Consider the following 13,486-nt stretch of genomic DNA (forward strand, 5'->3'; position numbering starts at 1 on the left):
TGCAGCCGCAGGTCCTTGAGACCCTGTTCCTCTGTGGTGCAGATTATTTCCACCATGAGCTTGAGAACATTCTGCTCTAAGTGTCTGGGCGGACCCACATCTCTGGCTCCAAAGTCCTAAATCTTCCATTTCCAGCCCTGTTCTAAGTTCAGCAGGATGCACATGCTCACCAGGGTGCTCACGAAGGCGTTTAGAAAATGGGGTTGCTTCTGAATGAAGCGGAACATCGCAGGGAAAATCTGCTTCCTAGGCAGGCAGGAGGGGCCAGATGGAGGCTGCCTGCAGCTGAGGACCTCGAGGTGGGGAGTCCAGGGTGGAGGGGACGAAGATTCCAAAGGCAGCTTCCGCCTGGGAGGTCTGCAGGCCTAGGAAAGCAGACCGAAAGGGCTTCAAGCCAGGATGTGCTGTAGCAGGTTAATGCGGCCTTTTAAGGCAACCTGTTAGTTTTCATTCATTTTTGGGAGCTTGCGGTGTTTCTCTTCACCCCTCCTCGGGGCGCGTGTACCGAGCACACCTCGATTCTTCATGTTCCCCTTCCCTTCCCTGCCCCCTCCCCCTGCAGCTCTAGCTCCCCTCTCTGCATGTCCACTGTTATCATAGCTTTATATTTTCTTCAGTTCATATTTGCTACATCTAAGGATTACACTCATTGAGGGTGGTTGGTGCAGGTCCACGACACATTTTAAATCTTACCTCACTTTCTGTTTAGCATTCCAAATCGGAGAGTCATGTCTTCATGAATGCTGCATGCTGGCAGATTTCCTCCATCACTAGCAGGGCTGGTCCGAATTTGGAAATCAGCCCCCTTAGAAATTCCTTGTAGTCTGGCTCCCACATGCAAGAGTCCAAATTCCTTTTGCTTTAGCGAATGATTCATTTTTGCTTTTTTACCTTCCTTCTCTATTTCCAAGCAGTTCACGCTGGCCCCTGGTTAATATTATTAGCGTTGTTTGATAAGCTGGTTAGCGATGCAGGCAGGCCACTGTCAATCTGGCTGCGCTGGCCACGTTTCTGAGATTCTGGCACAAAGGTTTCGGCCGATTTCCATGCATTACCAAAATCTTGAATGATGAGGTGCTGGAGCTCAGGAAAAAGGCTCCATCACCTGTGGAATATATTGATTTGGTTTTCAAATATATACACAAAGTAATCGGTAAGGGAAGAGTACAGTTCATTTGACATCATGTAAAATAGCCTATGAAATTAGAACCCAGGGGAGAGGAATTTCTGTTGAAGGCAAGGATCTTTTAGGAGAAGCGTGCATTTCAGAATTTCAGTATCAAGCTTCGTTTTCCTTCCTGTTTAGAGAGACAAACACAGTCTCATTTTTAAACACGTGCTGATGTCACACATTATGTGCTGCAAACGTACTAGCAAAATTTTTAAAAACACATAAAAATTAAATTTATAAAATGCCAGTCTGTGGTAATAAAGACTTCATACTTACCCTCTGCAACTGTCCCTCTGGTTTTCCTTAAGTGGAGACTATTTTACCATTTAAAGGACCAGATTTTAAGATGAAATTCAGACGAAAACACTGCATTTGGTTAGGAGCTGTCCCCAAAGGCTGAATTTGTAAATGGACACACGACATCGGCAGAGTTTGTCAGTATTTTTTTTCCATTTTATTTCAAGAAAAGGAAGAAGAAGAAGAAGAAGAAGAAGAAGAAGAAGAAGAAGAAGAAGAAGAAGAGGAAGAGGAAGAGGAAGAGGAAGAAGAAAACTAAAACAAAACTTGAAAACTCGTCAGCCAGGGAACAACAATAGTGCCTACATTGTTTGTAAACCACAAAGTAACCATGTTATTTATCCATGTTTAAATTAATCTTCAAAAATTGTATGTAAAAAAATGTAAGCCAAACCTAGGAGAAGGGATTGTGAATGTTTTCACCATCAAGAAATGACAGATGCTGGAGGACACGGACGTGTTTTTCCCTCTTTAAATTGTCTACGTGTATCAACATACCTCATGGCACCCCAAACAGATGTATGATTTTTATAGTGTTGTAGCAGATGAAAACATCTAAGTCCTAGCAAAGTAAACAAAGCAATGTTCAGGCCCGTTGCTTCCTGTTCCTTGTTTCTGCCCTGCACGAGTGAACTGATGACTGTCATATCCTGAGCGCTGCACAGCCGGTGTCTCCAGTCCTGGCAGGAAATGGGGTGTCTTCTCAGTAGTTTTCACCCGGGAAAGGGATGAGTTGTTATTTACTTTCCTGTGCATTAAACGCTCGTCATGGTGCTCATTTGGCGCTAGGTCACAGGTCTGGCCACTTGTCTGTGCCTTCCTAGCACAGGTAACGAGAGTCTGCCCCGAGTCCTTGGGAGCACAAAGCAAACAGCTTTGATCTCGTGAGCACACTGCAGAGGGGCCCGGTCGGTCTTTAAACTGCAGCAACATCTGCATTTATGGGAAACACCCGGAGCCGGGCACTCCATGGAGACAGAGAGCAGGTTAGCGGTTGCTGGGCGTGGCTGCTTACAAGGTTTGCTTTTGGGGCAGCAAACCTGTTTTGGGGCTGATTGCACAAGACTGAGAGTGTATTAGATGCCACCAAACTGCACACCTTAGAAAGGTTTGTTTAAATTGTATAAATTGTTCTTCAATTAAAAAATGTAAAGTCATGCGGTGAGGACCAGCTGTGCTGACCAGCGGGCAGAAGAATCGGCAGGCTGTTTTTGGCAGGGCACTGGTCACGCTTCTTGCTGTGAAACCCTAGGCCGATTGTTCAGCCTCCCGCTCCTCCCCACCGGGGTCTCCTTGCACCTTGGGACTCTGAGCCCTGAGTCCTGACATTCTGGAGTGCCTATGTATGACTGAAATGCAGGCCCAAGAGACCTTCAGAATCATTCATCCAGCAGGTGCAGGTAGAGTAGCCACCTGGAATCCCAGCACTCTGGGAGGCTAAGCTAGGAGGACCACAAGTGTGAGCACAGCCTGGATAATTTAGCGTCTCAGCAAGACCTTGTCTCAAAATTAAAAAGAAAGAAAGAAAGAAAAAGGAAAAGGCTGGGGACGGTAGCTCAATGCAGTGCAAAATTCCAGAGTTTAAGATTTAATCCACGGAACAATAACCACAGCCTTACAAAAAAAATTGAGTCTCACTTGACAGCCTTGCAGTGCACCCTTGCTGGGACATAGCCAGGGCAGGTCTGCAAACACTCACACACACACGCACACACACACACACGCACATGCACACACTGGGGAGCACATACGTTATTAAAACTCACATCACCACAGTAGTCCTCCTTGATCCCCATGCAGACATCCCCAGATCCCCAGTGGGTGCCTGAAGCCATGAGCTCTTTTTTATATGTTTTTTCCTTCTGCAAGCAGACCTCTGGCAAAGTGTAACTGGTACATTAGGAATAGTAATAGATCAACAACAATAAACAGTAATGCAATAGGACTAATAAAAAGATTTGTAATAACTGTAATCAAAAGTATGTGGAGAATCTCTCCTGTTTCCTCTCTCTCTCTCTCTCTGAAGACACCATGTCACACTGTCTGTCCTTTCCTTCGTGATGACAGGAAATGGTACCGTCCTGGCCAAGGAGGACAGGGAAGTGTGCAGGCTCTTGTGGCCTTTGTGGGGCAGCGGGTGTGTGAAAGCCCTTGGTCCCTGGCAGAACTCTGCGTGGATAGATGTGGCTGACAGCTGGCATCTTGCAGACTGCTCACGGGGGAAAAGTAGAAAACAAATGAAATCAAGGCTGCAGGCTTTCTGTGGAGAAAGGCTTTCTGCTAGAGGGGGAAGCCAGGCACCGCCGCTGCTTCCTTGTCCTGAGGAGCTGCACTGCATCCCGCACCCCTTCCCTGCCTGCTGCCAGCTCAGCTCGTGGCTGAGGACAGAACTGCAGTGCGGGGTGCATCTCACCCAGGAGCTGCCGACATGGGCCTGGCAGGAAGTGGGGCGTGCAGTGGTGATTTTCATTTGATGGATTCTTTTCAGAAACACGCAAGGACCGTGAAGTTTTGTGTGTAAAATCAATCCCTAAAAAGGGAAACAAGGAGACATCCCAGATTTGCTCTTTACTCACCCTTTCCAAGAGGACTAAGGTCTGTTGCATCCTTGCTTTGTTAGGAATTCCATGCCCTCCTCCTCAGAAGCCTCGGGCTGCCCTTCTGCACATCTTCACCCCTGACTGAGGCTGGGCACTGCTGCAGTGATCTGACCTACCCCCCAGCTCTGCTCTGGCCTGCTCTGGAAACATTCCCAGCATGCTCCTGCTGCAGGGCCCTTGCATTTGCTGTTCTGTTGCCTGCAGTCTCTTTCCTTGGACTGTCACGTGTCTGATTTCTTCTCATCTATCAGCCCTCAGGGAAACACCCTCCCTTGGCCATCCTCCCATAAACAGTGTGGCACTTCTCTCTCAATCCTGGGCTTCTGCTTGCAGTAGATTGTTTTCTCCATCACCTTATTGTAGCTGAAATTATCTCATTTTATTTGATTTTGATCGGTCCCCTCCCAGTGGGGTTTTTCTGTTTGCAATCTAGCAAGCGGCGGAGTGGCTGGCATAGAGAGGGTGACAACAGTGGGTGAGAGAGTGGATGGGTTGCACACTTGGTGGCTTTACCCAACTATGGACACTGATGGGGCTCTGTGACCTCCAGCCAAAGACCACCAGGGTCACCCCTGAGTCGGGCTGGATGGGGTCATCGGAAAAAGAATTCCATCCGTGGGTATCACAGTAAGAGTTCCTCAAGAAAGAAATCCTAGGGTTCTGGTTCTTATTAGGTGATTTTTATTGGGAGTAAGGAAGCAGGACTTTTATTCTGGTTTGGATATTATGAGGAAGTAGGAACAATATCATCGGTATTCTTAATAAATCTTATGTATGGGAGGGGATTTAGCTCAGTGGCATTAGCACCTGCCTGGCAAGCAGGAGGTCATGAGTTCAATCCCCGTTACCAAGAAAAAAAAAAGTCATTTATAAGGCAGGAAGACTAAAATGGATTAAAACCAACCAGCCAACCAGCCAGCCAACCAATGAACAGTATTTAGTAAAGCAGCATGGTTTGTTTTTGTGGGGTGGGGATATTCGGTCCTTTTCGGTTCACGCAGAGACGCAGAGACCTTATCTTTTGTCACAACTTAGACCGACCACTGAGCAGCTTTGTTGTTGTCTCACTGGAGAGTGACCTCAGGGAGGTCGGTGCTGCCTGCGCCACGTGGAACAGGAAACAGCAGGGGTCAGGCCTGGTGGGTCAGGCCAGCCTCTGGATGTCCGGATCTGTGTTTCTCTTTCTTCAAGCGTCCTTACCCTGGTGAGCAGTGTCGGATAGCCTGGAAACATGAGAGAACGTTTCTTACGGCTGTTTAACGGCGCCCCCGCCACTCAGCGCTGGATTCGAATCCGCATGAGCACGGGACTAAGAGAGTAAAGGCCAAGGTAGAGAGAAGAACGCTTTTATTTGTCCAGGAGTTGATATCCCCTCAGGACATGACCGCATAGAGCTAAGCTGGCGTGGAGGATGGTGTGCTTCCTGTATCCTGGATGATAAAATTACCAAGTCCACACCGGCATCTTGAAGGTCATGTTCAAAGGTCAGCCAGGGCCCTGGCTCCAGATACGTTTTTCTCTCAACACAACTGTTTGGATTTGGGAACGTCTAGGAGCCAGGCTCTCTGGGGTTCCCTTGTACCCTGTATTCCTCTGCTGGCACCCTTGCAATATAGCAGCTAATTTGTTTATAATCGGCTGCCAGACGGGACTGTCTCCCACATGTTCCTGTCCCGGAACTTAACAAAGGACTTGGCACATTCTGGGTTCTCTATAAATACTATTGGGTTTAAAATGGAGCTTAATTCCGTTCTTGAATTCACCTTATTGAGTCCCTGTTGTGAGACAGGAGATCACTAAAACAGCAGAGTCCTCACCCCGAGGAATTCGCTTTCACCCCGAGTCCATTTAAGAATGACAGTCATCAGAGCTGGCCTGGGTGAGGTTTGCACGTACCTCAGTTATTGCTCTTACAGGTCTTGGGGCAGGGCGCAGGCTGGAAGCCAGCCTGACTTCAGCGCCTAGCCAGGCAACAGACTTCGCGGTATGTATTTTAAATCTGCCCGAGTGGGACCGACCTGGGGAAGAATTTAGGCCCCTCCCATCCCCCCACGGCGGAATGGGGGAAGCTGCTCTAGGTTTCTCTAGGTGAAGGAGGTGACACAGGCCTTTCGGGCGTCCCCTCCTGGCTGGAGGCGGGGTCTCCATCGCCCCGCAGGTGGGCGACCGGCCCCGCCCCGGACCCCCCCCAGCCCACTTTAAACTCCCGCCCCCTTACTCGCCACCAATGTGTGGCCGCGGAGCGCGCAGGCGGCTGCTGATTGGTCGGCGCCGCGGTTGCCAAGGCGACGGGCGGGTCCGGCGGGGGGGAGAATCCGGGGGAGGGGCGCGGGCGAGGGCGTCCACCTCGCGGGTTCAGCGCTCCGCAGCGGCTGCAGGGGGCGCAGGGGGCGGCTCCGCGTCCCCATCCAGCCCCGCGCGCCCCCCGCCGGGCCCCTGTTTGGCACCGCCCGCCCCACCCGGCTCGGCTCCGCCCCGGGACCGCGGCGCGAGCTCGGAGCGCGGTGGGCAGCGGCGGGGCGATGGGCTGCGGGAACTCCACGGCGGCGGGCGCGGGCGCGGGCCGAGGTGAGCGGGCGCAGGGCCGGGCGGGGGCGTCGCGCGTCCCGATCCGCGCGGGGGCGGCCGCGCCTGGCCAGTGAGCCCGCGGTGCCCGTGGGGTGCTGCGCCCTCCCCCGGCCGCGGACCCGGACTTTTCCGTGCTGGGGTGAGGATAGCGCCCCGGACGCACCCGGCCTTGTCCGTGGAGCGCAGCGTGGATGCGCAGACACGGTGCGGGGCTTCATTGTCAGTAGCTCTGCTGCTCCGGGTTTCCTTTGGACCAAACTTCGTCTTTGCCGCTCCCCTGTGTGGAGAGGGAGGCGAGTCCGGGCTCCTAGGCGGGCAGGCGCGTGTGTCAGGGGGCGTAAGACTGAGACCTTGCGTGCGACCCAGCGCTCCTCGCCGGGTGGGAGGTCTTCCCATCCGTCGTGAGTTGTCCCTGTGACCTGTGACCCAGTCTTTTCCGGTAAGCGCCCCTGGCACCTCCAGTTGAGAGCAGTCCGGTGCCACATCTCACCCCAGCCCCAAAGCCAGAAGCTCCTGGTACTGCAGTGTCTCAGGAGGGCGTGCACGCCTTGCCTGTTACTTTGTGACCTTGGGCCTGTTGCTTCCCCTCACCCAGACCGAACCTGGCTGAGGACCGAACCTGGCTTAGTTTAGTTTATGTGGACACTCACGCCAGTGGGAGTGGTGTGGAAATCTGCTTCATTCACTGGCCAAGTTTGTCCTTTTGGCTGTCTGTGGTCATACCTGTGGGACGTTCGGTTTGCGGAGAAGAGACTGAGACAGATGGTTTTCCAATCCCAGAGGTGTGATGGACCCAGGTTTATCTGTTATAGTAACCTTCTCCGCCTGGATTGAAGTGTGCTCCTGTGACCGGAAGAGGCACCGAGGAGCAGGTCATTAGATTCCCGTGACAGCTGGGGGGCAGGGGGCAGGGTGGTTAGTCCCTGTGCTGATGAGTGCAAGGGCAGGATTCGGATTTGAGAGTGGCCGGAGAGCTGTAGTGGAGACCTGGGCCCATGCCAAGGGAACACGGGAGTGGAGCATTGTCTCTCCGTGTACTGGGTGGTGTGGTCCCAATCAAGCCAGCGCTGTGAAGCCCCCCCCCCCCCACCGTTTAAAAAAAAACACCTGAGAAAAATTACCCACAATTAGGAAAGATGTGTGACAGATTTCTTTAAAAGTGAAGCTGGTACCTCAGGGCATTTACATTTTTGTGAATGAACTGCTGTGGAGATTAGGGGTGTGGAGCAGTTTCATGTAGATGAGAATCAGGGTGCTATCATAAACTACCTCTATGATGTTAGTGTAAGAATCGTATTTCTTGGGAAAATGCTTCTCTTTATGAGTACTTGATTGATTTTTTTAGGAGCACATCTGTTGTGCCATGGAGAGGTATAGTTACGTTGAAAAATGCTTGAAGTTCCTCTTCATATGCGTTGTGTGGCTTCTGTTTGCTTTCGCTTAGGAGGGACAGTGCAGGTGACAGCCTGGATTCTCTCTGTCAGCTGCTTTTTGGCGAGAGTGACTTTCTGTTCACAAAAGAGCAAGGTATTGACCTCAGACTGTCAAACCTGCCTGGTCACCGAGGCTGCGATCAGCTCCCTGCTCCTGCTTCTGCTTGGCGTCTGGCCTCTGCTATTTTCTGTCCGCTGATGGTAGGGATTGCTTTTCAGAAGGGAAACAGAGCAAGAGGAGACTGAAGGGTGATGCAGGGACCCCGCAGCGCATGGCTGTGAGCGCGTGCTCCGGGACCGAGCTGCAGACATGCAGGAACTCAAGCCGCGATGGGAAAAGGGGCACCCAGATGTCCCTGTCCTCCAGGAGCTTGCAGAGCACAACTTCTGAAGCATCCCGGAGTCCTGCGCTTTGGTTGCTGCCTTTTGAAATAAACAAGTGCAGAGACCGGCAGTGGGAAGAGCCCTGGCGGGGTCTTGTACTTTGCCTTGACGCTGTGCTGCTGGTGTTACTGTAGGCACCGATTTCCTTTTGCTTTTCCGAGCTTAGGTTCTTTTGTCTGTACGGGAGTACCCGGTTCTATTGGGCACGGTGTGAAACTCAGAATCAAATGGTGCTGGCAAGCGCTCAGATAGTGTAATTCCATGTCAGACTAAAAGTTGGTAGCCTGTTGGGGGAAATAGCTTCCCTTGGATATTTTTCTGCAAGAAAATGACAAATCTGCTTTGCCACCTAGCACATTGTGATCGTGTTTCCGAGCCTGGAACCAAGACCCTGAGCTTCATTTTGGCTCCTTTAGTAAGTCAGGTAAACCCAGACAATTGTTGACCCTGTCCGCAGATGCCTAGACAGTGGCCACGCTGGGCCTCAGGACAGTGAGCTTGGTTACTAGGGTGACAGACATGCAGTAAGGTACCCGGCCAATCGGATTGGGACACCACAGCAGCGTAGTAACACGGTGCAGTAGCTCTAAGGAGAGGGAGCCAGATCTGCCCTGTAATAGTTTGGGCAGATTTAGCGCAGTGTCTTTCTACCTGGGGCCCCGACATGTCCACCCCTGTACACAGGGCTTTCCGTAGAAACTTTCAGCAGAAAGGTGAGGCAGCCAGCTGTGGATGATCATAGGATGGCATGGAATTGAATCAGGGAAGCCTTCCTGGAGGAGGAGTGGAGCTGTTTGCCCAGATGGGGTGGTGAGAAGCCTTTACTCAGCATTGGTCTTTTTCCTGTCTTGACAGGATCATTGTCTTAAGGTACGAGTTCGATTTTTCCCAGCCTGGAACTATAGTAGGAGAGCTTGCCATTTTGTGCGGATTTGGGACATTTTTCCTGCATAAGTCTAGGCCGTGACCCTAACCTCTGGGGAGCCATCAGGATTAGAATATTCTCTCTCAGTCTCCTATTAATTATAAAGTGGAGCGTTGTGGTACAGTGTGGTGTGCCCACCCGCACCGAGTCCTTATTCTCCTGTTTTTCCTGGAATTATCCCATAATAAGGCTCAGAGATGGATAACTGCATTTTTACCTAAAGAAGTAGCGTCTTGATAGATACACACTGTGACTGAGAACTGTAAACCAGAAAATCCCTTAAAAGTTCCGACGGTCCCCCTCTCTGTAAGAGCCTGTTTCCAGGCAGACTAATTATTTTCCAGCGGGAGAGTTATTTTAGAAGTGCTTGGCTCTTGATAATCAGTGAGGTGTAGTTTTTGCCAGAGCTTTGTAACTGGCAACTGTCCAGCCATGATTTTTGGACAGTTGTCAGAATGTTTCTAACCAGAAGTGGTTCTTCTGCTCTTTATATAACAATAGTCAGAGGAGGAACTTGACAGTTATTCGTCGTATTTTATCAGCGTACCTAGGGACGCTGTAATCCTTCTGGGTCCAGTTATTTCGATGAGTTATTTCCTTGTCCTCAATTAGCTAGATGGCCTGCGTTCTCTTGGGATGCTGATGCCCTGGCCCGGCCTCAGTTGACTCTGCTGGTGGTTTGGAAATGCTGAGATGATGCTGGGTGCTCGGTGTGGGTACCCACCTTGCGGGGACACGATAACGACCTTGTCAACGGCATCTGAGAAGTCCGGTCCATCATGCAGTGCTCCCTGCCCTCACCTACGAGGGCAGGGAGCCAGCTGCCTCCCGGTCTCTAATCACGCTCAGCTCTCTGGTTTTCCCAGGCTGGGACACCTTTTGCCAGAGAGATAACGCTTTATTGCTTGTTTCATGGGTCCCCACTCCCAGCTGGAACCCTGAGAGCCCAGTTTGTGCACAGCTCTATCCTCTGCTTGTAGATTGCCCTCCGAACCTTTAGTGGGACTTTTTTTTTTTTTTTTTTTAAATTTCAAAACACCTGCTGAATGAATGCACGTATTTCTTCACTGAGGGACTTGGTCCCTGATGCCACCACTTAAAAGACAGGTTTACTGTGGATCCCACTTTTGCCCAGAGGGTCTGGCGGAGGACAGCTGCTCATGTCATGGTGGCCAGGAAGCAGCGAGCGAAGAGAGGAGCCGGGTGGGGGAATGAACCCACCCCTGAGTCTTTTGCTGTTTATCTGCTGTGCGATGTTAGGCAGTGTGCTTAGGCTGTCTGTGCCTCAACTGTAAAGCTGAGTGATAACAGAACCTGTGACTTAGGACGACATTGGTCAGTGTGTGCACAAGGCTTGGAACACTGCCTCGTGTGCTCCAAGTGCTCAGTGCACTGTTTGTGCTAGGGAAACCTCACTGCGTGTGCCCTGCGAGCTATCGGGAAAGGCATGTGTAACTGGTGGAGGAGGAGCAGGAGCAGGAGCAGGAGCGGGAGCAGGAGCATTGTGGATGTGTGCTAGGATTTACGGCGGTTGACTGCAGTCTCGGAGGCCCAGGCCCAGACCGTGGCTCCGGCCCGAGTTGGGATGCAGCCTCCCGGGGGGTCCCGAGGCAAGCGGGCCCAGGGGGGCTGCTATAAGGCTGGAGGAGGAAGCCAGGGGGTTCCCGCCTGGGAACTGCACCCCAGGCGGGCAGCAGCACGGGACGCTGTCCTCCTGATGAAGAGATGGGACCTCCGCTCGCACAGTTGTCACAGCTGTGAGGCGGGATCGGCAGGGTCTCCTCATGACTCACGTGCTCCGGGTGCCCAGGGTCACCTCTGCCTCCAGGGGAATAGCTCATGGAGCTGACCCCGGGGAGTTACCCAGTTCTGCCAGGAGCCACTTGCCATTTGGTGTGGCCCTGGCTGAAGCTGCGGTTGAGCTGCGAGATGCCAGCCTGTTCCCTCTGGCACATAGGAATCTGCCCCTAGCTTGCATTTCCCGGAAGTGCCCCTGGGCAGGAGCTCTCCTGGACTCTTCTGCACACCCTGACATGCTTCATATTTCTAGGACGTATCCCTGCCAGTGGCCTGTGGATCTCTCGCTCTCTTTTTCTTTTTAGCTTCTTAAAAATAAGCATTGCTGTGTGAAGTAAGGCGTTGTTTCACTGCTTTTGGCTGAGCTGAGGGTGACCTCGTTGTAGAATTGTTACGGGTCAGAGGAGCCCACGGCAGATGTCAGCGTGGAAGCGAATTCTGTTTCTTTTCCTGTAGTTATATTGATACAGTTCTCTGTGGAACTTTCTGTTTTCTAGAACAAAGAATGAATCATTCCTGCATGCTTTTATTACTTCTCATAAGTCACTGTGTTTCTGATCGGTGGTTTGTAAATCTGTAGGAATTTTTATAAATTTGCCACATAAATCATTTTACTTGCAGTGTGTGCGCACACGTGTGTGAATCACCACTCCCACGGGAGCATGAACTGCGACTTACTGTATAATTTAGCAACTCGTTTAGCAATGAGCATTTTCAGTGTATTTTGTAAATGCTGTAATGCCCATATCATACAGTGATCAAAAAGCCAGTAATAGGCTATTTTTCAAATGTAAAAATGTGTGCAGCCTCTTTTAAAGGAGATGAGGGGATGGGAAAAGTGGCCCTGTGGTGAGAAAAAGTCGTGTTTTCTTCGTGCTAGAGTTTGGACGTGGGAGGAGCCCCTCACAGTGGCACCTGTTCAGAGCTGACCCACTTTGGGGGTGCTCCGGGCCGTTCAGAGACATCCTGGGATCCCAGGGCCACACCTGCCTCCACAGCGCACACAGATGAGCTCTCAGAGGGGTCCCTGGAGGCCATGCTGCGACCCAAACCCACTTATTTATCACAGTGCCATCACTGCGGGTAAATCCGAATACAGTGCTGGGCGACTCGGCTTGCGTGCTGGCAGAGAGGGCCGTAGGTTTGCCACCATGGGACCACAGCGATGGATGCTTCTACTTAAAATACCCGACCGATAGTGCCCTACAGCTGGCTTGTTCCCGCATTCCCCAGGAATGACATTTCTTTGTGTTTATGGAGTGTATGACATGTGGAGTCAATTACAGGCCCCCCCCTAAAATCAATTTGCCATATATTTCTTTTGTTTACTTTTGTGCTATTTTCAGTGATGCTGAGGATTGCAGATGGGGTCCTTGCACGTACTAGGCAAGCGCTGTACCCTAGGGCCACGTGCCCAGCCCACAGAATTGGTTGGTTTTGGAGGAGGGGGAGGCTAGCATGAGAGGTTTCTGGGCCTGCTTGGTGAACCCAGGGAAGGAGTGTCCATATTCCTGGTCCCAAGATGCGCAGTTGGACAGGGGCTCTGCACACACGCAGTGAAGGATTTCAGAGAGGAGAGTGCACTGGGTGACCCAGGTGAGCACCTCGGCATGCTTGTGAGAGGCGGGAGCAGAAGGACCCCCTTCCATCCATGTGGACCCCTGGGCCAGGCTCAGGCTTCCATCCTCTGGGACTGTGACAGCTGTCACGCCTCGCCCTGGGAAGTGGACACAGAGGCTTCTTTTCTGCAGTTGTTGAGGAGTAGGTAAGTCAGCGTGGAAGGAGAGGGTTCTGAAAACTGCCTGCCAGGAGAAATGCAGCTCAGCTCAGCAGCTCTGTCATTCAGGAAGCAGCCACCGTGAGGCCACCATGTTGTTATGGAAGACACAGGTCACATGTCTCGGTGGTGTTTCCTCTGACGTGGCCCGAGGCCCCAGCCCTGGCCCCACCCCAGGGGAGACACCGCACCCACCTTACACTGTGGCATCGGGGTCCAAAGTGGGCGTCAGAGAGGCCCGGGTGCCTCTGTCCTCGGAAACCCACAGCTCCCTGGGCGCAGGCCTCTGAGGTTTCTAAGCCTGCCGAGCTCCACCTCCAGCCCTGGGTGCGGGGCTGTGAGCCCCAAGCTGCCCGGTCACAGCTTGGGGTTTTGGTGAGCAGCCCCGGCCACCCAGGGCAGTGCACTGGAGGGAAGAAGGCTCCTGTTATCCGTGTCACCTGGGAAACTCCAAGGGATGTAGGGGCTCCACGCCAGCAATCAGAGAAAAAGGCCGGCTCTCCTTCAGTGCTATCCTGGTGTCAGCTTACGGGT

General features: G+C 52.0%; 1 protein-coding gene across 2 annotated transcripts in view; it reads left to right on the forward strand.

Annotated features, from left to right (window-relative positions):
• Positions 1-5,527: 5,527 nt before the first annotated feature.
• The window catches only part of CUNH12orf75 (chromosome unknown C12orf75 homolog), a 29,991-nt gene continuing 22,032 nt past the window's right edge, over positions 5,528-13,486 (forward strand). Inside the window, exon 1 of one of the 2 annotated variants that reach the window (XM_063255499.1) lies at positions 5,528-5,552. In XM_063255499.1, the coding sequence (XP_063111569.1) occupies positions 5,543-5,552 (10 nt within the window). In that variant the 5' untranslated portion in view covers positions 5,528-5,542. Of the gene's footprint in view, positions 5,553-6,392; positions 6,637-13,486 lie in introns of those variants that run through there. The other variant, XM_063255498.1, reaches the window with a different exon arrangement.

Source organism: Cavia porcellus, unplaced genomic scaffold, assembly GCF_034190915.1.
Source record: "Cavia porcellus strain 051 isolate PalLab524CR breed Dunkin Hartley unplaced genomic scaffold, mCavPor4.1 scaffold_8, whole genome shotgun sequence".
In the NCBI taxonomy this organism is placed as follows: domain Eukaryota; kingdom Metazoa; phylum Chordata; class Mammalia; order Rodentia; family Caviidae; genus Cavia; species Cavia porcellus.